At 45.9% G+C, this 27553-nt stretch overlaps 1 protein-coding gene across 4 annotated transcripts in view; it reads right to left on the reverse strand.

The window, feature by feature from the left end:
* TXNRD1 (thioredoxin reductase 1) overlaps positions 1-27553 on the reverse strand; it is a 101535-nt gene that overhangs the window by 24478 nt on the left and 49504 nt on the right. For 3 of the 4 annotated variants that reach the window (XM_040491032.1, XM_040491033.1, XM_040491031.1), the window contains 4 exons: positions 27164-27271; positions 24466-24561; positions 19849-19983; positions 5819-7769 (listed from right to left, as the gene is read on the reverse strand). In XM_040491032.1, coding sequence (XP_040346966.1) covers positions 7707-7769; positions 19849-19983; positions 24466-24561; positions 27164-27271 — 402 coding nt within the window. In that variant the 3' untranslated portion in view covers positions 5819-7706. Of the gene's footprint in view, positions 1-5818; positions 7770-19848; positions 19984-24465; positions 24562-27163; positions 27272-27553 lie in introns of those variants that run through there. The other variant, XM_040491030.1, reaches the window with a different exon arrangement.

A 27553-nucleotide genomic window follows, 5' to 3' on the forward strand; every position in this document is an offset into this window, starting at 1 on the left:
GCGCTGCATAGCATTTTGTTTTAAAGAATTTTTTAAAGTTTATTTATTTTGAGAGGGAGTGAGACAGCACGAGCTAGGGAGAGACAGAGAAAGAGAGGAGAGAGAGTCCCAAGCTGGCTCCACGCTGCCAGGGCAATGCCTGATGCGGGGCTCGAACCCACAGAACTGAGATCATGACCTGCGCTGAAACCAAGAGTCGGATGCTTAACTGACTAAGCCACCCAGGCGCCCCATTCATAGCATTTTTTTAAAAAGAAATGAAGTAGTAACTTTATGTGCATTCACCCGCCCTCCCTGACCACACACACCTTCAGAGTTTTAGAGTTCTCTAGAGAAACTAGGCCAATAGGATATATGTATAGGAAAAGATTTATTATAAGAAATTGATTCATGCAATTGTAGAGGCTGAGAGGTCTCGCGATCTGCCGTCTGCAAGCTGGAGAGATCCGGGAAAGCTAGTGGCTCCCAGCTCAGACTCAGTCTGAGTCCAAGGGTCTGAGATCCAGGAGCACCAAGGGTAGATAAATATCCCAGCTCAAGCAATCAGGTAGGACAAGCCAAATTCTTTCTTCTATTCAGGCCCTCAATGGATTGGATGGTGCCCACCCACACTGGGGAGAGCAAACGTCTTTACTTGGCCCACTGATTCGATGCTAATTTCCTTCAGAAACACCCTCACGCACACACGCCCAGAGGCAGTGTTTAGCCAGATATCTGGGTATCCCCTGATCCAGTCAAGATGACACATAAACTAACCATCATAGTGTTTATTCACCTCGTAACCACTGTGCCTCGGATGGAAGGAGCGATCCATAATCTGGTCTCCTGTCTCTTCATTCATTTAGCAAACACTCACCCAGGGTGTTTGCTTTTGCAGTTATTGGGCAGGCCCCACCGCATTTCCCTGACATACAAGAGGGAATCCCCATCATCCTTGCGGGGCAGCCAACCCCACGGGCTCCCCACGCCTCACCGCCGGCCAGTCGCCATGCACTCCCGCACACCTACTGTGTGCCGACCGCAGGGCCAAGGACCTGCTTATCTATCGGCTTTTTCAGAGTCAGCACGTGCTTTCCTGCCCTTCATTTTCATGGCAGTCGAGAGTGTGCTTGCGTGGCTGGTGTTTTTAAGCATGTGGGACAATCTAGAAAGGAGATGGTGGCAGGAACCAAGCGGTATTGTGCTGTGCAAAGGCACACAGCTGCAAGCCAGGATGGCTTCTGGTCGCGGCTCCGTTTATACCTGTTCACCCCTGACATTGATGTTGAGGAGGCAGCTTCACGTCTGGCTCTGTTTCTGCACCTGTAACTGGACTCAGAGGAGCTGACCTCCCTTTCCAATCTCTACACTATGAAATAGTACCTGACGGACAAACGACTGTCATAAGGCTGGTCATGGGGTGGGGGGCGGGCACTCGCAGACGGCCAGATCCAGAAGCGCCCCATCCCTGCTCTGCTCTGCTCCTTGTGAGACCCCCCCAGGAGTGCCCAGAGGGCAGTGGATGGTGTCAGAGCTATAGGGCATTAGCAGGAAACATCCTGCAGTAAAATCCTGCTTTCTTGCAGTGGAATTTCAAATTCACAAACTTGAAGAAAAAAAAACAAAACAAAAGCTCTTTTCTTTTTCTACATAAAATCTTATGAAATGTTCAGAGTTGAGTGCTCTGATTTAAAGTGGGTTTAGGGAAGAGACCTGGCCTGCCTGTTCTCTGACCTCGCTCTTCGGCTCCCATCGTCTACTGCTGTGCCACAAGTGACCCCAAAACTCAAGTTTATGTTCAGCCGGCTCCTGGATCTCAGATCAAGGATGCAATCGTGGTGAGTGAAGGTCAGGAAAGGCCTTCTGCCGTTTGGGCACACCTCAGAGACACTGCCGGTCCAGTCCCAGTGATACAGTGTCAGAATAAAGGGAGTCAATACGTATTTTGGTTTCTTGGTACATTAAGTTATGCTCATGCTAAACTATAGCTTCTTGTGTGCAGTAGCATTATGTCAGGGGAAAAAAGTATATAACTAACTTTAAAAACACTTTATTAATAAAATAAAATAGCCATTGAGGCTCCTGGGTGGCTCAGTCAGTTGGATGTCCAACCTCGGCTCAGGTCATGATCTCATGGTTTGTGAGTTCGAGCCCCGCGTCGGGCTCTGTGCTGATAGCTCAGGGCCTGGAGCCTGCTTCGCATTCTGTGTCTCCCTCTCTCTCTCTGCCCCTCCCCTGCTTGCGTGCTCTCTCTCTCAAAAATAAAAATATTTTTAAAGAATAAATAAAAACATTTTTAAAAATTAAAAGAATATAAAATAGAACGGCCATCATCTGAGCTGTGAGTCGTCATCTTTTTGCTGGTGGGGGTCTCGCCTCGATGTTGACGGCTGCTGACTGCTCCGGGCGCCGGCTGTGGGGGGCTGGGGTGACTGTGGCAGTTTCTTAAAATAAGACAGCAGTGAAGTCTGTTGCGTTGACCGACTCTTGCCTTCACAAACGACTTCTCTGTAGCCTGCGATGCTTCTCTGACAGCATTTTACCCACAGCAGAACTTCTTCCAAAATTGGGGGAGCCCATTCTCTCAGACTCGGCCACTGTATTACTAACTAAGTGTATGTGAAATTCTAAGTCCTTTGACACCTGAACACTTTCACAGCATCTTCACCAGGAGTAGATTCCAGCTCAAGAAACCACTTTCCTTGTTTCTATGTGATAGGGACGGCTTCTTCCGACAGACCTCATGAGCCAACCTTTCTTCTGCAGCTTTCTCACCGCTCTGAGCCTTCACGGGACGGGAGAGACTCGGGGCCCTGCGCTGGGTCAGGTTTCGGCCTAAGGGGGATGTTGTGACCGCTCTGTTCTTCCATCCAGACCGCTCACACTTTCCCCCGTTTCAGCAGGAAGGCTGTTTTGCTTTTTCGTCACTCACGTGTTCCCCGGAGTGGCACTTTTCTTGCCTCCACGAACTCGTCGTGTTCACAGCTCGGCTAACTGGATCAAGAGGCTCTGTTTTGGGCCCGTCGTGGTTTTTGCCATGCCTTCCTCACCAGGCTGACTCATGTCCAGTTTTTGATTTAAAGTGACAGACAGACTCTCCCTTCCACTTGAACATGCAGAGGTCGCTGTGGGGTTATTAATTGGCCTCATTTCAATACTTCCGTGTCTCACAGAAGAGGCGGGAGAGAGACAGGGGAATGGCCAGTTGGTCGGGAGCAGTTCGTGGTGGCCCCTAATTACAGTCGTAACATCAGATGACAGATCACTGTCACAAACAGAAGAATGAGAAAGTTGGAAATATTGCCGAATTACCAAAATGGGACACAAAGTGAGCAGATGCTGTTGGGAAAACGGCACCAATACTATGAAGGGTCGCCACAGACCCTCAATTTGTAAAAAAAAAAAAAAAAAAAAAAAAAAAAAACAACACGGCATCTGAGAAACACAAGAGGACGTATGTCTGGGTTCTCTCTCCTCAGACCCTGGTCTCCTAGCTCTGCGTGCGAAACCTCCTCGGAGACGGTGCCGGCTCCCTCCCAGTCGGCTAACCTTGCGAGCTGCCCCCCTCCCCTTTTAAAGCCGCTTGAAAGAAGTGCTGCGTAGACACAGAGGAACATCCCTAAAAACCATAAATAATGACACAACAGACGCAGAAGTGCTCGGCAGGGTTAGGAAAGGGACCCTTGGTTCCTAGCGGCCGCTTAGTGACCCCATCCTCCACTCTAAGTTGGTAACGAGCAGCTTACACTCTGGATCCTTCATTTTCAACTGTCATTCTCTTGCTTTCCCTTACAGTTCTATGCCAATTTTCTCTCTCTCTCTCTCTCTCTCTCTCTCTCTCTCTCTCTCTCTCACACACACACACACACACACACACACTGCCTAGTTCTGTTTGTTTACGCAATGGAATCACTGTACGTATTCCTCTGTGACTTTCTCACTCAGCACTGCTTTAGACCGATCCCTCGTGTTCTAGATCTCACCACGGCTGCTCCAGTCTTCTTGCGTGGATTCGTGTGTCCATCCTCATCTGATGGCTACTGGGGCTGCTTCCAGGTTTTGCTGTTTGCTGTTCCTCACGGCGCCACGGATCCCGGTACGCGCCTACTGCGCTGGCTGTGTATCTAAGCGTGGAAGAGCCGGGCACCAGGCTGTGCAGCCTTCACCTCGTACTAACGTCAAACTGTCTTCCAAAGTGGCTGTACCGGTTCATTTACACTCCTGCCAGCAGTAAGTAAGCGCTCGATTCGCTCCACACCTTTGCCAACATCCGATGCCGTCAGACTCAAAATGTGCGGTGTAGGTGGAATGTGATGGTTTCTCAAAGCAGTTTAATTTTCTCCTCCCTGCTGAGGTGGACGGTTTCACGTTCCGCCTCTTCAGCTCTCATTAACATGAGAATCAAAGGTTCCTGAGGGAAGAGGAGAGATTAACAGGCTCCCTAAAGTGGCCTTGTCCGATAGGTCCTGAGCCAGGCGTAAGAGGCTCCATCAGCCAAGCCTCTTGCAGGCCTTGGGCTAGAAGCTGGGGGGCGGGGTGGGGGGCCGACAGAGGGGAAGAACCCTGATTATCTAGAGCCAGAGACAGACAAGACACACACGCCAGTCTCCACACAGAGTAATTCAAAGTGCTCTTGAGAGAACACAGAGTACCGCAGAGTGCATGTAGGGAATCCTCGATGGAGGCGGTCCAGAGCAGGGAGGTCAGGAGTCGAGTGCATGTGGAGCACAGAGCAGGTGTGACCAGAAGGGGCAAGGGAAAGCAGAGGTCACAGGTGCAGGTGACAGGCCCTGTGTCCGCCAGGGGACTATGTGCCTATTTAGAGGCCCCCGATAGACCCTGAGGGCTTGGGGCAAGGGAAGTCTGAGCAATGAAATCCTGGCTCTACAAAGAGTGGAAATAAACTGGCAGCGTAGAGACCAGTCAGGAGAAGCGCTAACACACCTCAGAGTATGTATTAACTGTGCCGACAACACTGTGCAACGGCGTGCGAGAAGAGAGGGGCCCCGGGAACGGACTCCGCAGCCCCGAGAGCTCGCAGGAGTCACAGATGGAGGGAAGTATGGAAAGGCGGCGAAGAGGCTGGGCCTGTGACGTCACAGACCTAGCTCTGGGTCCGAACACTTGCTGCGTCACTAAGCAGCAGTGTAATCCTGAGCGAGGATTCCTACCGGGGGCTGTTTCTCCAGCTGTAAATGGTGGGTCCGGGAGTACTTCCTGGCAGAGCTGTTGGAGGACGAAGGATGAGGACAGCCAGAGTGGGTCAGGACACAGGGCCTGGCACGTGCTGCGGCAAACACGCACCGGGCTGATGCTGTCAGCCCTCGGCCATCGCCCGGGATGGAACAGACGTTCTGGAAAGGTTTCGGTCCGGGTTAACACAAAATAGACGTTTCTGCTTAACAACTGATGCATAAGAAAATCAGGTGCACGTGAGTGAATCAACTGAGCCCTGAACACCTACCGTGTGCCAGACGCGGCCAGAAACCGGAATGGTCATAACCAGTGGATCCGTACCTAAGGACTGCTCGGTCCGGAGAGGAAGGATTACAGACCCGCACGCGGCCGTGTGGGGAGGTAACAGGGGTACGTAGCTGTGGACGTACGAAGTGCTGGGACCGAGACAGAGTGCACCTGAGTGTGGTTGGGGGCGGCGGGGTGGGGGGCTGGTGCCGCTCTAAAGATCACGACCTCAAGTAAGCTGGAGGATGGAATCGGAAGAGCCAACAGCACTACCACGTAAATCTCGGCAGCTAGTTCTCGTCATCATCGATGCAGAACCTGAACTCTATCCGGCAAAGAATCCCGACACCACCATTCAATAAGAAGGCACACAGGGTGGATATTAATACCTTTTAATGTTTCACATTGTCTGTTTTTCCCAGAAGATACATAACAAAAATACATGGAATTTAATAGGAATCTCAGTACAGTGGGAAATTATAGAATCTAAACAAGACAAATCTATATATAAAGTGTAATCCTTCTTGGGGGGACAGAACGTTCCATCCCACTAAGAAGAGAGAATCACAACATGATTAGGCACGAAAATCATACTGCCTATTGTTCTAACTTCAGAGACTGGCAGGCTTGGAGAAAAAAAAAAAACAACAAAAAAACGGTTAAAAAAATAAATAAAACCGAACACAGGCAACTGCCTCAACTCCCCTCTTTGTCCCTTCCCACCTTCTTCACAGCACTGCAGGGGTAAGGGCGGGAGGCAGTGCCCTGGGGGGCAGGCGCAGGCGCTCTGCTGCCTAAGAGCCAGGCAGGCGCAGAAGGTCCCTGAGGTGACCAAGAAATGTACTTTGAACCGAGCATTCGGGGTTGCCGCTGGAATACACGCAGAGGGGAGAGCTGACAGAGGGGCCGGAGGGCCTGCGGACGGGAGGCCCGGTGGCCACAGCACACGTTTAAAAGCCAACTCAGAGAAAGACAAGGTGGCCTCCACGTAATCCTGGAACAGTCAGCACATTCACGCCGAAATCTACAGCTGCAGAGTCAATCCCTCTTTGTAACAAGACGAGTTGGAAAGCTAACGGAGCGCAAAAACTGCCACCATTCTGCCAGCAACGGTCATCCATTCAACAGAAAAAGGCAAAACCATTCGGTTTTTCAATGAAAATCCTTCACATCCACCTGTGTTCAAAAATAATAACTTATGATATTAATAGCTTCCTTAAAAAAACGATCACCACAGAAGAGTTAAATCCTAAGTGTGGGAAGACCTATTTTCCTATGAATGTGGTTCTTAGGAAGGGACAGATACATATAGCACGTGCGAAAAGTAAGGCCGTGATATTTGTGTGTTTAACTTAAAGCTAAAGTTACAACAACAAAAAAAACCAGTTTTACACAAATTAAATGTTTCTTATTGCAAAAGAGCTCACTTTGACCAACACACAATAAACCAAGTAAAGGAAAACATTTATTGTTTTTCCCCATCTAAGGTGTACCTCTGCCTCCATGATGAGTACTGGCAGGAACCATGCTACAAGTTCCACGCCGGGGAACGTCACTTGAGACGGGCTGGCCAAGGGGCCATCACCTCACAACTGGTGATGTGGCACATGGGGCAAATTTGGCCAGATTCAATCATAAATGTACTCATTGGTGGACACGGAACTCATTAGGGGAGACCCTGCTCAACAGGTGAGTCACATAAAACAGGACACTTGGCTCCCGGGACCGTTCTCTCTCACGGGACAAGCCTATGCAGCCTCCGAGTGCCTCTCATGCGTGAGGCACCTTACTTGCACACTCTAGACAAGACTTGCTTTTGGACAAAAATCGACTGCTAACGTTTCTCATCTCTAGTAATCACGTACACCTTGGAGGAAAAAAAAAAGAAAAAAGTGATCAACATGAGAAAGCTGAACAATGAGAGTAAGCAAATCCAGAATGGAGAGGTCGCGCTAAAACTGCTCGGCACTTGTTCCATCACCGCCCACCGCGGGGGCTTGGGGCCGGTGACTTCATGGACGCGCCCTCCGATGCGCTGCCGAGTGTCAGCTCCAGTCCGTCACGGTGACCCCAGTGCGACGCTGTCTGCCTTCCATCCACCACCTTCTACCCGAGAGATCCAAGGGGGCCTTGGGTGCCACCAGCGCGGGACACGCGGGTGCCAAAGCACAAAACCCTTCCTAAAATCTGCACCTTGGACTTGGGCAAGTTAACACAGCAGTGGCCTGGAGTGTCGGCAACAGCATCCGCACTGGGGCTTAACCTCAGCAGCCAGCCTGGAGGATGCTTCCCCCAGAGCGCTTGGTCACCGACAAGGTTGTGAATACCTGCGGGGAGGACAAAGCATGAGATTTTCAGACACCTGAACAGATGAGTTAACAGGGAGTTAGAACAGACAGCACCATTCCTATCAAGAGTGACGTGGGGGACCACTTCAAATGAATAAAAACAGGAGAGTGACATGACCAGGAATGTCATAGCTTCTCCCGAGGATAAAAGGGGAAAGACATTTTAAAACCAAGGTGAAAGAAAAAAATTTAGATTATAACTAATGAAGAACTTTATTACCATGAGGGTGATTAAAACAATTAAATGAGACGCCCCGGCTGGTCGTCAATTCTCTAAAAGAACTGCAGGGTGAAATATTTTGGATGTGCAGAAAGGTATAAAGTGTACTATTACAAAATCCCTGTGTTCATATACTCAGCTCAGGGATTACAAATGTGGTTAGAGCCCCACGTGTGTCCCGCCCCCCATCACCTCCTTCCTCCCCTCCCCCAGTCAGTGCTCACCATTCCTACATATTCCCTGCATTCCTTTTGTAGGTTTTTCACAACCTTGCATCTAAATAGCAAGATGACAGATGCACTGTTCTGTCGTCTGCGTCCTGGGCCCCAGTATTCCTTGGAAATACTGTATTTCCGTAATTCACCCATATGGATACAAATGGCTCTAATTCTTCCATTTGTCACTGAATAGCATTCAGTTCCTCTAGTATACGATACATACTGTAGACTACAGAACTCAACTATCAAACAGTGAATATATTACACATTACACACCCAGGCTCCTAGAGCTGGCTATCCCTGCTACTGCTGATACGCTGTTTGCGACAGGCTCCGTGATGTCCCAGTCGTCTCCCTGCACCCAGAGCTAGACACACAATTGATGGGTTGGAGGGTATGCGTCACTTCTAGGCGACTGGATCCCCAGGGTGCCTGACTAACTGATACTTTCATCTGCAGTGACTGATGAGACCACCTCGTGTCATATCCTTACAAACACTCAGTGCTTGTGGACTTAGAGCCTTAACATCGTCAGGCAGCTGTTTTATTGGCTACTGTGCAAGAGGGTCTATACAAAAACAATGATTCTCATACTTTGGTGAAGAAAGTCTATTCACATTGATTAAAACACACAGAAATTATACTGATCTTAATATGGCAGATTTAGGGTAGGGCCCAGGAATCTTATTTTTAGCAGGAGTCCCAAATGGCCTGATCCGTTCTAATGCGGGTATGCCCAAGCACCACACAGAATTTCTTGTGGAGTGCCAATGCAGGCAATGCACTGCGAATTCTTGGCCCAATCCAAAGTCTGGAAGTCTACCGATGGTAAGCTACCATCAGTTGCTTACCTTTGTAGTTTTACCAAATAGGAAGCCTACAGTCAAGATTTTTAGAAACCTAATACTTCTATACATTTAGAAACAGATTTTCATTCCTGATCTAATGGAGTAATTGGTACCACACCAGCTCTCTGGACAAAACACCAGACAACAGGCAGTGACTGTAATTCCCTAACAAAGAGAAACAAACAAGGTGAGCCTTCAATAGGCCTGGCTTTCCATCTGGAAGCATCTGCAAGACCCTGGTGCAGTAGGAGGAAGGAGCCCAGAGAGAACACAGACATCTCCGGGACTCGAAGAGACAGAGTGGAGGCTGGGGAGGGAGAGGCGGCTGGGATTCGGGGGGTCAAATTCCCAAGAGGCAGCCACCCCGAGGAAGAGCTGTCCCCTCATCTCTGGCTGAATACCAAGCTGTGCACACCTAGAGGGCAGGGCTCCATGAAGCTAGAGAAGACACAACACCAGACAGAGAGCTGGAAGCTGACCACCACCAGAACCCACTCAGGACTGGGAGATGCTCCAGTTCTCACTAACCAGAGTCAAGAGGCTTCTCTGAGCAATCAGAGCCCTAGAAAGCCACATCTAAAAACAGCGTTGGGGCGCCTGGGTGGCTCAGTCGGTTGGGCATCCGACTTCGGCTCAGGTCATGATCTCACGGTCCGTGAGTTTGAGCCCCGCGTCGGGCTCTGTGATTCTGTGTCTCCCTTGCTCTCTGCCCCTCCCCCACTCATGCTCTGTCTCTCTCTCTCTCTGTCTCAAGAAAATAAACGTTAAAAAAAATTAAAATAAAATAAAATAAAAATAGGGCTAAGCATTACTAGCGCCAGAATAAAATCTACTCTAAACCACCCTAACAAAGCGTAAAAACAAGTTTCCAAAGGATCAAATGATGCACAAGGACATTAACGGTCTACCACAAAAACAAAAACAAAAACAAAACTCAGTACTCTTTCGAGGAAGACAACAAAGCACAGATTCAAAGTGCTAAATAAACAAAAAAACCTGTCAACCTGGAACTTCCTTCCATGAAGAAAGCAAAATAAAGACATTTCAGACAAAGAAAAGCTAAGAGACTTTGTCACCAGCAGACCTCTACTACCAAAAAATGTTAAAGGAAGTTCCTCCAGCTCAGGGAAACGTAACAAAGGGATAACACATTTTCCCACCATCACCTGCCTGCTGCTCGCCACCCAGGGCGAGCCCCTCCTTCCTCCTCCGTAACTCCTCCTTCTGCCAGGCTGGGCTTTGGATCCCATCCCCTCACCTTCTCATTTCACACATCACCTTTTGATTCTTCACCTTGCCTTTTCCATTGGTTCTTGCTCCTTAGCATTTAAAAGGGCTCACACTGCATTTATCCTAAAACAATCCTCCCTCAACCTTAGGATCACCTCTACCACCACCGTCTCTGATCCTCTTTACAGACACAATCTTAAGCTGTCAGTACTCATCGTCTATTTTTATCCCTCATCTCACTGAAATCTGGCTTCCATCCCCGCCAGGCCAACGAAGCACCTCTCCTGTGGTTCATCAGGGACTCACCGGCCGCCAAACCCAGAGGGCACCTTGCGGTTTTCCCCGCGCACAGCCTTCTGTAGCCCTCGTCGTCGACCTCACCTCCTTTTTGACAACTCCCTCTTTCCTCTTCTTGTCCCGTGAGAATGACCGTGCCCACATCCCTGTCTCGTGGCCGCCCCCCACCATGGCACCAGGCCTGCCGGGATGCTCATCTGCCCGGGCTGATGGGCTGAGCCCCCGGAAGGCGGGCCGTGCAGCCCAGCCACCTGCTCTACTTACTCAGTGTGCCGCACAAATGCTGCCACTGAGGCCGGAAGGCGCTGCCCAGGGCATCCACCCCCAGCGCTCCCCCCGGACACCCTCGCATCACACATCTCTTTCAGCCCGCCTCTCCCTTTCAGGCAGATGAATCCACTATCTCCCCAGCCACGGTGTCCCTCCTCAACTACACGCCAGTAAGACCTAACGAACACCTCTTCCCGGATGGCACGTCAACCTCACCGTGTCCAAGACTGAACCCTTAATCCGGCTCCTTGGTGAATGCCATTACCAGGCCATACATCCGGAATTAATGCTTAATTCTTCTGTCTCCATTGCTGCTGCTAAGTAATCAATTATGAGGTCTGATCCCACTCCTCCGTCAAATCTCATCTTTGTGTTAACACTGACACTTAGTTCCTGTCTTTATCATTCTGACTGAACTCCTCTGAGACTTTTGCTAGTTTCCAAAACATAGAGTGCCTTCACCTCCCTGTGAAGACCTTTTGTGTAGACCACACATTATATACTCTTGCCCTATTAGATGTTAGGGGCCCAGGGCTTGCTTTGACTGGGGACACATGTATGGAAGTGGGATGTGTCATTTCTGAAAATCCTGAGCACCAAGGCACACATTTTTACATGTCCTTCCCCTCTGCCACTTAGCCAGGAACGCCCCGGGAAGGGGCTGCTTTCATCAGTGGGGCCTGGAGCAAAGCGGCATAGGAGTAGGGTCGCAGCTGATCCACGATGCCCACAGAGCACCGGTGAGGAACAGACCCAAATCGTCACCCAAACTGTCCATCCGTATTGCCCAGTCACGAAAACATAAAAAGGCTTTGTGTTCAGTTAATCAAACTTAGAAACATATTTGGCTACTGAGTATAATTAAGATTGCGATCCAAACCTTTTTGGCCACACCAAGCAAGCTAGAGGGAAACACTGGTATGTTTCTAGCCTCCCCTACATACAGGCCAAGCTTTTGCAGCCACACTAAGCGTCTAGTAAGACTGGAGGGCCATGGCTTAGGTGAGTCCCCAGGGGATGCAGGACTCACAGAGTGCCCGTATCCTTGTTGGCACACCTGGACAAACCTTTTGGTCAGCCACCCCTTTGATTCCTGAGAAATAACCGCTTTCCTGGTTTTTAATACAAAGAGGAAAAAGTACAAGAAATCAAGGCCACTTTCACTTATGCAAGTCAAAGCAATAACAATCAGCACCAAAACTACCTCTGAATAAAAGGAGAAAATACTTTTATGGACAGAAGGAACATTACTGAGAAAAGTCCTTGGTCCATTTCAATCTTAAAGCAGTGACAACGCCTTTTTACTTCCTGCATCAGCACCTTATCATCAGCACCTTAAAAAATGCAGACCCGATGGACAGTATTTTAAAACATTACAAAAATGAAGCCAGGAGAAAATATGAATGATTCACATTTAAAAAAAAATAATAAGACACTCATCTGTTAGCAAAGATATGTAAAAGTCTTTGAAACTTTACAAGCTTAAGTTTTACTTCTCAGGAATTATTTTAGAAATAGAACTGGTAGATTTGGATAGAAAACTAAGCCCATCGGGAGCACCTGGGTGGCTCAAGTCCATTAAGAATCCAAGTCTTGGTTTCAGTTCAGGTCATGATCTCATGGGGTTCATGGGTTCGAGCTCCACATTGACAGCACAGGGCCTGCTTGGGATTTTCCCTCTCCCTCTCTCTCCTGCCCCTCCCCTGCTCACACGCTCTCTCTAAATAAATAAGTAAAATAAACTTAAAAAAAAACTAAACCCATCAAAAATGCAAGATTTTTTTAAAAAGAGCTCCTAGTTATTTTTCTTGTACCAATAACATGCTTATGGTAAATTAGCATGTGCCACTGTTGATTGGTCTAGATGAGAAAACTAATGAGGTCAATTTCTTATAAGAGGTTATTTGTACATAGCTGTTTTAAGAATTTTCGTGTGGAAGTTCCTCAAAAAATTAAAAACAGACCTACCCTATGACCCAGCAATAGCACTGCTAGGAATTTACCCAAGGGATACAGGAGTACTGATGCATAGGGGCACTTGTACCCCAATGTTTATAGCAGCACTCTCAACAATAGCCAAATTATGGAAAGAGCCCAAATGTCCATCAACTGATGAATGGATAAAGAAATTGTGGTTTATATACACAATGGAGTACTACGTGGCAATGAGAAAGAATGAAATATGGCCCTTTGTAGCAACGTGGATGGAACTGGAGAGTGTGATGCTAAGTGAAATAAGCCATACAGAGAAAGACAGATACCATATGGTTTCACTCTTATGTGGATCCTGAGAAACTTAACAGAAACCCATGGGGGAGGGGAAGGAAAAAAAAAAAAGGAGGTTAGAGTGGGAGAGAGCCAAAGCATAAGAGACTGTTAAAAACTGAGAACAAACTGAGGGTTGATGGGGGGGTGGGAGGGTGATGGGTATTGAGGAGGGCACCTTTTGGGATGAGCACTGGGTGTTGTATGGAAACCAATTTGACAATAAATTTCATATGTTGAAGAAAAAAATAAAATAAAAGGAAAAAAAATTTTTCATAAAACACATACTTTAAAAATGAGCATGGAGGCTGCCTCTTCATGCTTTTCTAACCCAACACAAAGAGCACTTACAAAGGTCAAGGGCTGCTGTACCTCAATTCCGGTCTGCCACTACCTCCCAGCCTCACAAGACCCTCCACTCTAGGCCACAATTATGTTGCTAATTAAAACTTCCGATGTTCGGCACTAAGATTCACTTAAAAACATTTCACAGGGGTCTTTTCTAATGTTCTCTCCTCTCGAGCTATTACTTTTCCCCTACGGATAAACTTGGTTAGCTGAAATTACTACTCTAAATGATGTGCAATCAGTTTCCTATTCAATTACTGCTGCTCAGAAGTCCGGAATAAATTATCACCACCCTACCTTCACACTGAATAGCACTAATGCGTTACTGATGCTCCAAGCGTTACAACCCCCCCACCTCCGCCACCTGTACTGACACCACAGTCCTCATAACAAGAGTACTCTCTCCTCCTTTTATAGCAATTCCTCAACTGACGAATCTGTCGGCTTTTCTAAGTAATTACTCCTCAGAACCAAAGATCGCTCAGTTGCCCAGGTTATTTTATCAAAACGGTATGAAGACCACTCGAGCGATTCGCTCCGCAAACAACGCACAGCCGGCCAGGGGAGCTGTGGCTGGTTCTGAACACTTGAAAACAGTGCTCAGACCAGTTTTTAAATTACTTCCAATCCATCCGGTGGACTAACATTTGTGAAATTCAATAAAAATGTTATTAGAAAATGAAATTTAAAAGGCATGTAGAATTAAAAGCCAAGATCGGATACTGTCAAATAGGTCTTAAAGTTTCTAACCCTTCCTTTTTCATTTCCATCCATACCTCATGTGGACTAGTAACAAACATTCCGGGGGCATTTTGTGTGCCACCTCCCTACAGCATGAGGCTGGACGTGAAAAAAACCAATGGGTCCAGTAGCATATCCAATTACTGCCCAAGCTAGACCCACCATTTAACACGGAGAAAGAGTCCCTAAAAATTCCCTACAAATCAAATTTCACTTTCCCTCAATCAAGAAGCTTTAAAAAGTATTTCCAGGGGCGTCTGGGAGGCTCAGTCGGTTAAGCAGCCCACTTTGGCTCAGGTCATGATCTCGTGGTCTGTGAGTTCAAGCCCCGCATCGGGCTCTGTGCTGACAGCTCAGAGCCTGGAGCCTGTTTCGGATTCTGTGTCTCCCTCTCTCTGACCTTCCCTCGTTCATGCTCTGTCTCTGTCTCAAAAATAAATAAACGTTAAAAAAAAAAAAAAAGTATTTCCATAGTCAAGGGTCAGAACATTTTGGTTTTTCAAAATCTGGTTTCATACTGAGGGGTATAAAAAAAAAAAATGTACAACTCAGCAGCAAAAAATCCAATAACCCAATTAAGTAACAGGTAGATCTGAACAGACATTTTCCCAAAGACATCCAAATGGCCACGAAAAGATATTCCACATCACTCATCATCAGGGAAATGCAAACCAAAACCACAATGAGATACCACCTGACACCAGTCAGAATGGCTAGTCTCAAAAAGTAAAGAGTAAGTGTTGGTGAGGATGCTGAGAAAAGGGAGCCCTTGTGCACTGTCGGGGGGAATACAAGTTAGCTGCAGCCACTATGGAAAACAACACAGACAGTGGAAAACAACACGGAGGTTCCTCAAAAATTAAAAACAAAACTACGAATGTGATTCAGGAATGCCACTACTGGGTATATATCCCCCCCCAAAACACTAATTTGAAAAGATATCTGCACCCCCATATTCCCTGCAGCATAATAGCTTATATGGAAACAACCTAAATGTCCATCAATGGATAAAGAAAATGTGGTGTGTGTTACATACACACACACACACACACACACACACACACACACACTAGCCAGCCATAAAAAAGAATGAAACCTTGCCACTTACACACAACGATATGCATTGCCTCAAGAACATTATGCTAAGTGAGATGAGTCAGACAGAGAAAAACACAAACTATAGCAGCTCTCTTATATGCGGAATCTAGAAAACAAACAAAACAACAGGGGCGCCTAGGTGGCTCAATCGGTCGAGCATCTGACTCTTGACTTCAGCTCATGATCCCAGGGTCGTGGGATCAAGTCCGTGTTGGGCTCCAGACTCAGCGTGGATCCTGCTTAAGATCCTGTTTCTCTTTCTCTCTCTGTCTCTCTCCCTCACTCATGTGCACTCTCTCTCAAAAAACAAAAACAAACAACATAAAACACAAGCTCACAGAGAAAACAGATTGATGGTTGCAAGAGGCGGGTGTGGGGTGGTGGGAGAAATGGATGAATTATTTTGTTCTTGTTGTTGTTTTTAGTTTACATACGTTTCTTTTTAAGATTTTATTTTTAAGTAATCTCTGCATCTAATGTAGGGCTCAAACTCACGATCCCCAAGATCAAGAGTCGTGTGCTCTACCGACTGAGGCAGCTGGTGCTCCTAAATAAATTTTTTAACAAATCACCAGAGAAGCTTTTTCTTTCTTTCTTTTTAAGTTTTTATTTATTCATTTACGAAATCTCTATCCCCAATGTGGGGCTTGAACTCACGACCCCGAGATCAAGAGACACATGCTCTTCTGACTGAGCTAGTCAAGCGCCCCAGAGAGGAGCGCTTTCAAACTATGCATCCCTTCCCAGCACACCCTGCAACCCCCTTAGAAAATACTGTAGGGGCACTTGGGTGGCTCAGTCGGTGAAGCGTCCAACTCCTGATGCCGGCTCAAGTCATGAACTCACAGCGCATGAGATCTCTCACGCTCGCTCTCTCAAAATAAATAAACAAACATTTAAAAAGAAAACACTGTAACGATCCCCTTGACTGAAGCCACATCTTCTATAATGAAATACCACCAATACCAGTACCCGGTGCAGGAACTCTCCCAAACACTTTCTGCACAGCACTGCTCATCAGCCCTAGGACTTAGACGTCACCTCTGTTTTAGTTAACATGGAGACTAAGGTGCCTGAAAAGCTGGGTGCTGTGGCCAGGTTCACGGAGATCTTGCTGAGACTACAATCCAGCTGTGTGAGATCTTGCTGAGACTACAATCCAGCTGTGTATGTCTCCACCACGCTCATGTTGCCACTTTTTAAATTCCGTGTCAAATGCCGTAGAAGGGGCCTACGAGTGGAGTATCATTCACACAGCGGCGGGCGTCTGGGGAGCCAGACTGCCTGGGTTAGAATCCTGGTTGTGCCACTTCCAAGCTGGAGAGCCGTGGGCAAGTTATTCAGCCCCTCTGTCCCCAGGGTCCTCCCTCATCTGTCAAATGGAGATACTACTGCCCCCCGCCCCCCCTCCCTGGGGAATTCGCGTAAGCACTTCCGCAGAGAGCACAGTGCCTGACACACAGGACGTCAGCGCCACAGTCAGCATGACTCCCCCGGACTCTTTCTCTACTACTGCTCCCCACTTCACTCCCACACCCTCCCCCTCCCACTTCAGGGAAGCCCACCTCCTAGTTCTCTCTCAAATTCTCAAATCCACCAGGGCTTCTCGATGTCCACTGCCGCCCCCCCCCCTGCCCCCCGCCCCAGTTCAGGCCGGCACCACATCCTTACTTCCGCATGTGCCTGCTCTGGCCCACGAGGTCCCGTGCCACAGCGTGGCCAGGGATTTCTCCTCACGGCACGTCTGATCACGGCACTCCTGCCCCATCCAACCTTCTCTCGGCTGAACACCAAGGCCCCAGGATAAAGCCCAAACACCCCGCCTCGGTTTACAAGGCCACCGACCTTCCTACCGCCTTTCCTAGCATAGTTTTTTCACCTCCCTCTGGGCTCTCCAAGCTCCAGCAGTGCTGAGGGCCTTCCAGCTGCGTGAAGAAATACGATCCCTCCCACAGAGGCCCGGTATTTACTATTCCCTCTGACTGGCTCTCTACCAGCACGTTTTACTTGTCTCAGACGAGAACTCCCTCCTCCAGACACCACTTTGGATTTCCCTGGTTGGGACCTGTCACGCTCCACTGCATCTGGCCCTGGACTCAGCTGCCTCCTGCTCTTTCTTGATCTCATCCTAAATCCCTGCTGTATCCCCAAGCGCCCAGCACAGCGCTACACACAGAACCGCACAACAAACATGTTCACAGAGTGAGACAGCTCCCAATTTTTCTCTCATTCGTCAACCACCAGCTTGGAAAAACAAATTTTTTTAAGCCCCGTCAAAGCAGTGAAACTTTCAGTCTGCAAGCTTCACAGTCATACGGGAACTGACTGATGGAGATGCACAGCAGCAGAGACTCACAAAGGTCCCCGGATGTGCCAGGTGTATCCAGGAGGAGAGGCCTTTGGTTGGCTCCGGGAAGCCCTGCCTCTTCGGCGCGTCTCCCCGCCTGGCCGGCGGTCAACCTGCCCGACGCCACCCCGCTGGCCGCTGCCTGTGCGGACGGTGGGAGTCGGTCTTTTAACCAGCCCACCGACAGCTAAGTTCAGGTTTAAAAAGTTAGACGCTCACATACGCAAGCTGAGAAGTCTCTTCATCCATGTCAGAGATGGCTGCTGTCGTTTTTAAGTATGGTGGCCTGACTTCTGAAGTTGTAAGTATACTCACTGCTGTGGGTTAAGTCCCCCAGAAAGATACACTCGAGCCCTCACCCCGGGTGCCTGTTAACAGGACCTTATTTGAATAAGGTCAGGCTGGATTCGGGTGGGCCCTAATCCAATGACTGATGTCCTCCTCATAAGGGGAATCCAGACACAGACATGCAGCAGGTGAGGCCACGCACAGGAAGATGGAAGCCGGGATGCAGGAGCGAGCCAAGGAAGGCCCAGGACTGCCAGCGACCACCACGAGCTGGAAGAGGCCAGGCAAGAGTCTTGTCGAGGGCCGTGGGAGGGAGTATGGCCCTGCTGACGTTTGATCTCGGACCTCCAGCCTCCAGAACTAAGCAAGAATCAAGTTCTGTTGTGGTAGGCCACCAGGTGTGTGGCACTTCGTCACATAAGCCCTAGACGAGTGGAGTTCGTACACTAATGTTCTCACTAAAAGAGTTTTTGAAAAAAATGAGGCTAGTTGGTTCCCTCCCTAGGCAGAGACAGCCTTAGTCATTACACAGAACGAAAGACATACTCACCGTACATTCTTTAAGAGCTTCAATCTAGACTCTTTTCAATTTGGGGTCACATTTTTAAAAGTTTAGTTTTATTTCACAAAAAGAGTAGTTTTCTGTGAATAACGTCCTGGTCACTAGACCTGTTCATACTGTGTGCTTTCACCCTAGCCAGGTGCATATGAACACAGAGGAAGACACTGCCCCTGACCACAGGAAAGGCAAAGCCAAAGGAAACCAAAACCCTCTTCCAGGTCGTAAAGCCAACATTTCACATGCTCAGCAAAGACTTCAGTTGTTCAAGGGCAAAAAGAACAGAGACCAACCAGTTAACGAGCTCCTGGACGAAATCAGGCAGGAACGTGCACACCTGTGTGCGTGTGAGCACACGTACACCCTGGAAACCACGGACGGTGGGGGCCAGGTAACGGCTACAATTTTCAAGTCCGTATCCTAAGCTGGACTCATATAAGCTACCTCCCCCCAACCTTCACCAGTCTCCAAAGGAGACACATTTGTGGTTCGCGAGCCCTACATGGCAGTAAGCAGCACGCCATTCAACCCTGGCATGACCCCAGACGAGCATGAAGAAACACGGACACCCACAGGCCCAGAGCAGTCGACTTCCAGTTCTACTGTTTGCTTCGTCTTTCAAAAGCATCACTTTCGGGGCGCCTGGGTGGCGCGGTCGGTTGAGCGTCCGACTTCAACCAGGTCACGATCTCGCGGTCCGTGAGTTCGAGCCCCGCATCGGGCTCTGGGCTGATGGCTCAGAGCCTGGAGCCTGTTTCTGATTCTGTGTCTCCCTCTCTCTCTGCCCCTCCCCCGTTCATGCTCTGTCTCTTTCTGTCCCAAAAATAAATAAACGTTGAAAAAAATAAATAAATAAAAATTTTTTAAAAAATAAATAAAAGCATCACTTTCAAATCTCATCCTTTGACACCAAAAGCTAAAAAGGCAGACAACATCCTTTAGCCTCGAGATGGCTCTGGGACACCTAGGACTGAAGCTCTTTCCGGGTATGAATGGCACCAGTCGCTGCCAGCCATGAAAATAACTGAGGAGACGCGATAAAAGGTTGAATCTCTGTAAATAAATCCCCACCATCATTCCTACCATTTAATAGCATGCTACCACTAACTAGTTCCCATCAGGAACGAAAAATATTTGGAAAAGGAAAAATGGTTTCTAGACCCAAGGCTTTTTTGAGGTACCCAATCACGAGCTGAACTGTAAGGATGCACAGAAGTAGCTGCACTGTAGCAGAAAGACCCCAGCTTCAGTTCAGAGCGCTACACCCTCCACTTGCCAGCCAGGCGACGGGCACTTTTAAACAGAGCTGTCGACGCACAGGTGACCCACCTCTGCACAGACGGGGTGGATCCCGATGGTACTATCCAGCTGCATTTTGGTCAGTCCACACTTGAGTGCAGCTGCAAAGCCTTGCGTAACCTCTCCAGCATTTGGACCCAGTACGTGGAAGCCGACAACACGTTCCTAAGATATAAAATAAAGGAAGACGGTCACACTGATTCTTTCCCCCTTAACAGACTAGCGTGTTAACCCTGTGTATTCTAAAACCCTGTTCAGAAATGATCAAAGACTTATATTTACAGTTGCCAAAAGCGATTTGGGCTGAAGATACTCCAACATGGGCCAACAGAATATGGTGGTTACATCAAGCAAGAAGGAAGAGACAAGAGCCGGCCTTGAGCGATGAGGGGGAAAATCATTAAAAGCCAACACGTATGCAACTCCATAAGCACCAAAATGTTCTGGAAAATGTTTTCAAAGGGGCAGATGTGTCCTCATCTCCTTTATTTGGTTGTCTCAAGGCTCCAGATAGACTATCTATGATAGCTGGAACGTTTAAAAGCAGCCATTTAGGGGCTCCTGGCTGGCTCAGTCAGTGGAGCATGCGACTCTTGATCTTAGGGTTGGGAGTTCAAGCCCCATGCTGGGTGTAGGGATTACTTAAAATTAAAAAATAAATAAATAAATAAAATCTAAAAAAAAAATTAAATAAAGAAAAGCAGTCATTTAAATTTAAAAATCATTTTAACTAAGGCTTTGGGGGTAGACAGCACAGTTAGACTTAAGATGCTTCCAATCTGAAAACGTTTCTGAAACCAATAGAGAAATGTTTGGCAATTCTGAAATACCTATATGGAAATTACTTTGAATAAGCTTTTAAAAATCATTTTAACTAAGGCTTTGGGGGTAGACAGCACAGTTAGACTTAAGATGCTTCCAATCTGAAAACATTTCTGAAACCAATAGAGAAATGTTTGGCAATTCTGAAATACCTATATGGAAATTACTTTGAATAAGCTCTATATCCCAGACTCTGGCTACCTCTGCCAAGGGCAGAGAAATCTGATGCATCCTAATGTTCAGATTTTCATGACTGAGCTATATTATCTAGTCCAATCTCCTCATCACAGATGAGGCAACTCAGGCTGTAGGGTGCAGAGCCTTATCTAAGGTTCAATCGCTGCCTGGAAAACAGTTGCCAAAGTATGGTAATATATTCCACGACGGACTCTCACATTATTCATCCTGCCAATCAGGGGTTTAGAGTATGGATAAAGCACAAAACACACTGCACTGAAAATAAACTAGATTTGCATCTGATAATATGAGTAGATCTCAAAAAAAGAGATACATCAAAGTTGCAGGCTTGTCTTTTTAGCTGAGGATACCATTCTTAATTAAACCAGAGTGCATAATATTTAACGGGGAGCAAACATAAAACCGTGAGCAGGGGAGACACTCCAGGACAGTGTTGCCTCTGGGGCAAGGAGTGAGGAGTACAGGATCGAGAAGGAATACAAAAGATTACACAGGCATAGGATAATGCTTAAGCATGGCATCAACACTGCCTGGGACTGAGTTTCACTGCCATTAACTAGGCCAGTAGCCTGAGCACACTGACTTAACTTGCATGGGCTTCAGTTTCTTCGTCAATAAAACAGGAATAACAACAACACATACTGCACAGGACTGTGTAAGAATTGATTAAGTGAAACCACGTAGATTTCTAAGAAGTACACGGTACACAGTAAGTGCTCAATAAACATAGGCTATTATAAATTTCCTCTGTCATGGTTTCCTTCTTTCAAGAGAAAAGCTCTGAAGCAAATACATCAAAATGTTAACATTCCTGAATCTGGGTGGTAGGTACTTTCCCTATCTTTCTGTAAATGTTAAAGATTTCATATTAAGAAAAAGAGAATAGCATACAAAAAGAAGCAAAGCCTAGCAGATACTAAATACTGGAAAAACCAAGCACATGTAGACACTGTGAAATGACTGACTCAAAGCGAATAAAGCATATGTCCCAAGCATGGTCAAGTTCTAGAAGCATGCTTTTGTTTAAGACTGCTCATGACAGGGCGCCTGGGTGGCTCAGTCGGTTGAGCAACTCTTGGTTTCGGCTCAGGTCATGACATCACGGTTTATGATTTTGAGCCTACACTGTCAGCACGAAGCATTGCTTGGGATTCTCTCCCATTCTTGCTGCCCTTCCCCCATTCACACGCATTCACATGTTCTATCAAAATAAATACACTTAAAAAAACAAAAGATTGGGGCGCCTGGGTGGCGCAGTCGGTTGAGCATCCGACTTCAACCAGGTCACGATCTCACGGTCCGTGAGTTCGAGCCCCGCGTCGGGCTCTGGGCTGATGGCTCAGAGCCTGGAGCCTGTTTCCGATTCTGTGTCTCCCTCTCTCTCTGCCCCTCACCCGTTCATGCTCTGTCTCTCTCTGTCCCAAAAATGAATAAACGTTGAAAAAAAAAATTAAAAAAACAAAAAACAAAAAACAAAAAAAAAACACAAAAGATTGCTCATGACCAAAGAACAATGACAAGTATTCATCTTTCCTAATGCTATCTTTGCCAATGAAAATAGCTGAGAGTAAGACCACCCTACTTATGGCCTCGACTATTTTAATTAATTGGGCTCATTAATAGTGAAAACTACTCTTTATATCATATTTAAAAAGTGTTACTTGAACAAATGACACAACAGTGAAAAAAAAGGCCAAAGAACTACAGGGGCGCCTGGGTGGCTCAGTCAGTTAAGTGTCCGACTTCGGCTCAGGTCACGATCTCACGGCTCATGGGTTCGAGCCCTGCATCAGGCTCTGTGCTAACAGCTCAGAGCCTGGAGCCTGCTTCGGATTCTGTGTCTCCCTGTCTCTCTCTCTACCTCCCTGGCTCATGCTCGCACTCTGTCTCTGTCAAAAATAAACTTTAAAAAAAAAGAAAAAAACACCAAAGAACTACCTACAGTTAAAACAAATCTGCTTGGTTTGAAGGAAAATGTGGAGGTTCAATTGACTGCTACACGCAACTGAACCAGCTCTTGCTAGAGGCAGAGATCGGACTGCCAGCAAGAACATCAGTTTCCCCTCTGTCCACAGGAGCACGATAGCTAACGTATACGCTCATTCAAATACTTTTAATAAAACTTCTGTCTGCAAAGAAAAAAACTGCATAAAAGTGTTTACGTCAACTGTGTCTCAGTACGTTCATTTATTAAATGCATCTAGGATGAGCTTCTTTGTAAAGGATCCAGGCTTTCCTGTACTACTGTCTGGAGTAGTAGTTTCTAAACAGGACACATGGTTTAATTATATTCAAATCTCAAAATAAGAAAAGTATGAGTTTATTGGGCTTTTAACTATGGATTCTTTAGCACCATTTACATTTTTACTCAGGACTTTTTTTTGAAAGGTAAGATCCCAACGAAGTTAGAAATACCGCTTCTCGAAAGATGTGTACATATATGTGTTATGAGTTACAATATAAAATGCGGACGGGGCGCCTGCGTGGCTCAGTCTGTTAAGTGGCCGACTTCAGCTCAGGTCATGATCTCGCGGTTTCTGAGTTCGAGCCTTGCATCGGCTCTGTGATGACAGCTTGGAGCCTGGAGCCTGCTTCGGATTCTTTGTCTCCGTCTCTCTCTGCCCCTCCCCCACTCGCACTCTGTGTCTCTCTCCCCTTCAAAAATAAATAAACATTAAAAAAAAAAATTTTTTTTTTAAAGGGGGGGGTTGCCTGGGTGGCTCAGTAGGAAGGGCATGCAACTCTTGACCTCAGGGTCATGAGTTCAAGCCCCATGTTAGGTGTAGAGATTACTTAAGTAAATACATATTTAATAAATAAATAAAATAAAATGGGGACAGCAGTCAAAAAAAGACTGACGGGGCGCCTGGGTGGCTCAGTCGGTTGAGTGTCTGGCTCTTGGTTTCAGCTCAGGTCATGATCTCGTGGTTTGTGGAGCTCGAGTCCCCCATCAGGCCCTGCGCTGACAGCATGTGGCCCGCTTGGGTTTTCTCTCTCTCTCTCCCTCTGCCCTTCCCCCTGCTCGCACTCTCTCTCTCTCTCTCTCTCAAAAAGAATTAAACTTAAAAAAAAAAGAGAAGAAAAAAAAAAGACTGAAAACCAACAATTTACTCAATCATCGTGTAGGTGTGGAAACAAACCCTATGAGGTCAAGGAGTCTGCCACAGGCCTTCAGCTACTGGTTGACATGCAGCGGCAGGCAACAAAATCTGAAACCAGAACCCAATTAAGAGCTCTTCCTATTACACTTTTCGCATTAGTGCCAGCTGCTTAGGATACAAACTTGTGTAACTCCGTTTATATCTTCTCATTTTTAGACAGTGACTTCACTGCTTTCCTTTTATAAACACAAACATCAGTTCTCAAATCGTCTCTGCGGTCTTCGCTCCGCAAGTTCTGCCTGCCTGCCTGCCTGCCTACCAAGGGCAGAGCCCTGTGCCAGTGACACTGAGTCGAGATCAAGCGCATCACCATGACCCCTGCCCTCAGATAATGTCCACTCAGCTGGGGAGACCAACAGGTAAAGTACAAAAGGAATGCAATGTATATCATGGGATCAAAATAGAACCACATAGTAAAAACAAAATGAAATTACTGGAGAAAGGATTAAATGAGGATTTCACTTACATTGTCTTTGATATTACAGATTATTTTTGCATAACACTTATTGTTATCTCTTGATGGAATCGTCCATTCCAATGGCCAAAAGTAACTATGGTAAACCTAAAAAGATACAAACACAATTGAGACCCATTACCTTAAGAAACATGTTTGTCAAACACCCGGTGTGGTTTGAAAACACTGGAGGCTCTTTGATACTTACTTTCATTTAAGAATAAAATTCATGGAATAAACAGGAATTTGGTAGAAGGTAAATGACCTTAAACTTGTGGTTAAGCCTCTTTGCTATAAGCTCATCCCTTAATTACATCTCAACCTGAGAAGAATAAACCTTAAGTAATGATAACGACAAAGAGCAGACAAATGAGAGAAAGAAGCCAGGTAATTACTTGTTGTCTTCCATCAAAAAAAAAAAAAAAAAAAAGGAAAAAAAACCCCAACACTATCTTGTATAGAAATGACAACTTTGGGCAAGAAACAAGCAAGGTGCCAGGAACAATTAGAGCAATTATCTAGCTCCTTGCTTAATGCTTCCAAAGACATTTCCTCCTTTGGCATTATTCACCAAAGGAAGGAGAGAAGAAGAGAGGGAGGAAGATGAGAAGGTGGAGGGACGCAGATATTTTTATTGATGTCCCATAAACTTAAGTCTGGGTGACTACAGGGATTTGTTTTCCTCCTCCAGCTGCTACCCTCAATTCAAAATACATATGGTTGGCTACCTCTTAAAAACTTAACTGATTATGTAGCTATTGCAGTGTTCTTCAAGGTTGCAACGCAATGTGAATTTTTTTTTTTTAATGTGGGTTACAAACCTGAATATAGTGTCATAGTATCACACCGATTTTGCAGGGAAAAGATAATTAAAGAAATTACCCCAAATTGCTAGCAACTGCTGTGTTACAGACATTAGTCTATGGGTAACTGTTTGCTATTTCCATTTTCAAAATTTCAACAGAAATGTATTACTTTGATAACGAAAAATGCAAATTCTAATAAAATGAAAGCCAAAGCCTGTCAAGAAATATGAAATATACATTAAGAACCTCAAATTTTAAGTACCTTTCAATAGAAATCTATCCTCAGAAAATAATCTAGAGAAATGGACAATGAATTATGAAGATGTTCATCATTCTATTTGTAATAGTGAAAAACTAGAAATAACGTAATAAAAGTATGGCTTAAATTATTGTATAGCATCCAAAAATGCAGAAGTCATTTTTTAAAATGCTGTTTTTAGGGGAAAATGCTCATGACCTAATATTAAATGCACATAACTTAATCACACTTCAAAAAAAAAATTAAGACATATGTACCTACAATTATACATGCACACGTATATATACACTATATAAACACATAAATATTTTGAAAAACTAGAAGAAAATATGCCAAAATATTAATAGCAATGATCTCTTCTTGAATTAAAATTTCTTTACATTTTCCTAATTTTTCAAACTTCCTATAAGGATATACTATTTTTACAATCAGATGTTACTAACGTGATACTGATTAGATCAAGATATTACTACTGATGCATATAATAAGAAAAAGATTTAAGAGATTTAAAACAGACTTTTAAGGGGCGCCTGGGTGGCTTGGTCGGTTGAGCGTCCGACTTCGGCTCAGGTCACGATCTCACAGTCTGTGAGTTCGAGCCCCACGTCAGGCTCTGTGCTGACAGCTCAGAGCCTGGAGCCTGTTTCAGATTCTGTCTCCCTCTCTCTCTGCCCCGCCCCTGTTCATGCTCTGGCTCTCTCTGTCTCAAAAATAAATAAACGTTAAAAAAAAAAAAATTAAAAAAAAAAAAAAACAGACTTTTACATCATAAAATTTACTCTGATTTACAAATCTGGTCTTTTAGAAGGTTTTACTGGTAACTTTTTTCCTAAATGATTTAAAGCAGCAATCCCTTTGGGTAGCATTGTATACATTGTATACATACAAATAGCTTATTCCTTGACTGTGGCAAAGTTACTAGAAGGTAATGATACAAAAATACCCAACTATTGTTATTAGAGTGGTAAAAATGTAGTTAATTTTTAGTTTTCTTCTTTGTATTTTCCTGTATTTTTCCTATTTCCAGCAATATTGTTTTAATAATAAAAAGAACTAGTTAGAGTGGTTTTAAAAAGCAGAAGGAAGGGCACCTGGGCGGCTCAATCGGTTAAGCGTCCAACTCTTGGTCTCGGCTCAGGTCATGACCTCACAATTCATGGGTTCAAGCCCTACATCGGCCCCTGCACTGAATGTGGAGCCTGCTTGGGATTCTCTCTCTCCCTCTCTCTGCCCCTTCCTCTGCTCTCTCTCTCAAAAATAAATTAAAAAAAAAAAAAAGTAGTCAGTCTGGGTCAACTGACAGAATTGGAAAATGAAAGGTAGATCTTAACCTTCCTAAAAAGGGTAACTATACAGTGATTACTTAAGAAAATACCCTGTTCACGGGAAGCACACACTGAAGAATTCAGGAGTAAAAAGGCATTTAACTTACTTACCAAACGTGGAGGAAAAAATAATACACACAGACACACAGAAATAAAGAAAGAATACTAAAAGTTTATATAAAATAAGTGGGCAAAATGTTGACAGCACACGTCTGTATTATAGGTCTTTGTGCTACTTTTCACCCTTTCTGTATGCTTGAAATTACTTTTAATTTTGAATAAAAAGTAGTAGTAGCTTAACAGAGGAGGGTGTAACTTACCTCAATGTTTTCTTCTCCAAATTTCTCCACAGCCTTCTCCTCAGAAAGACCACAAGCACCATACTCCAAAGGAGTAAACACAGTTGTCGGAACATTTTCATAGTCACACTGGTTCAAAATGAAGAGAAGAGTTACAACAGGAGAAATTGTAACCCAAAAAAGGGTGTATGGCAAAAAAGGTTCAAACTTAGGAGGGGAAAGCAGACTAATAAATTTCTACCAAAGGTATGGGAAGTCAGAAACCCAAATATCAGACCTACTGTGCTGAGAACCATCAACTCATGTGATCATTTCAGGAAAGGTGTGAAACCTGGCAAGACCAGTCACGCCTGCTCCGTCCGTCAACCAACCGATGTCAACAAGGACGCACTGCTTCTCCCTTTATCAAGA

The sequence above is a fragment of the Herpailurus yagouaroundi genome, unplaced genomic scaffold (assembly GCF_014898765.1).
Source record: "Herpailurus yagouaroundi ecotype Mexico unplaced genomic scaffold, PumYag 182, whole genome shotgun sequence".
Classification (NCBI taxonomy): Eukaryota; Metazoa; Chordata; class Mammalia; order Carnivora; family Felidae; genus Herpailurus; species Herpailurus yagouaroundi.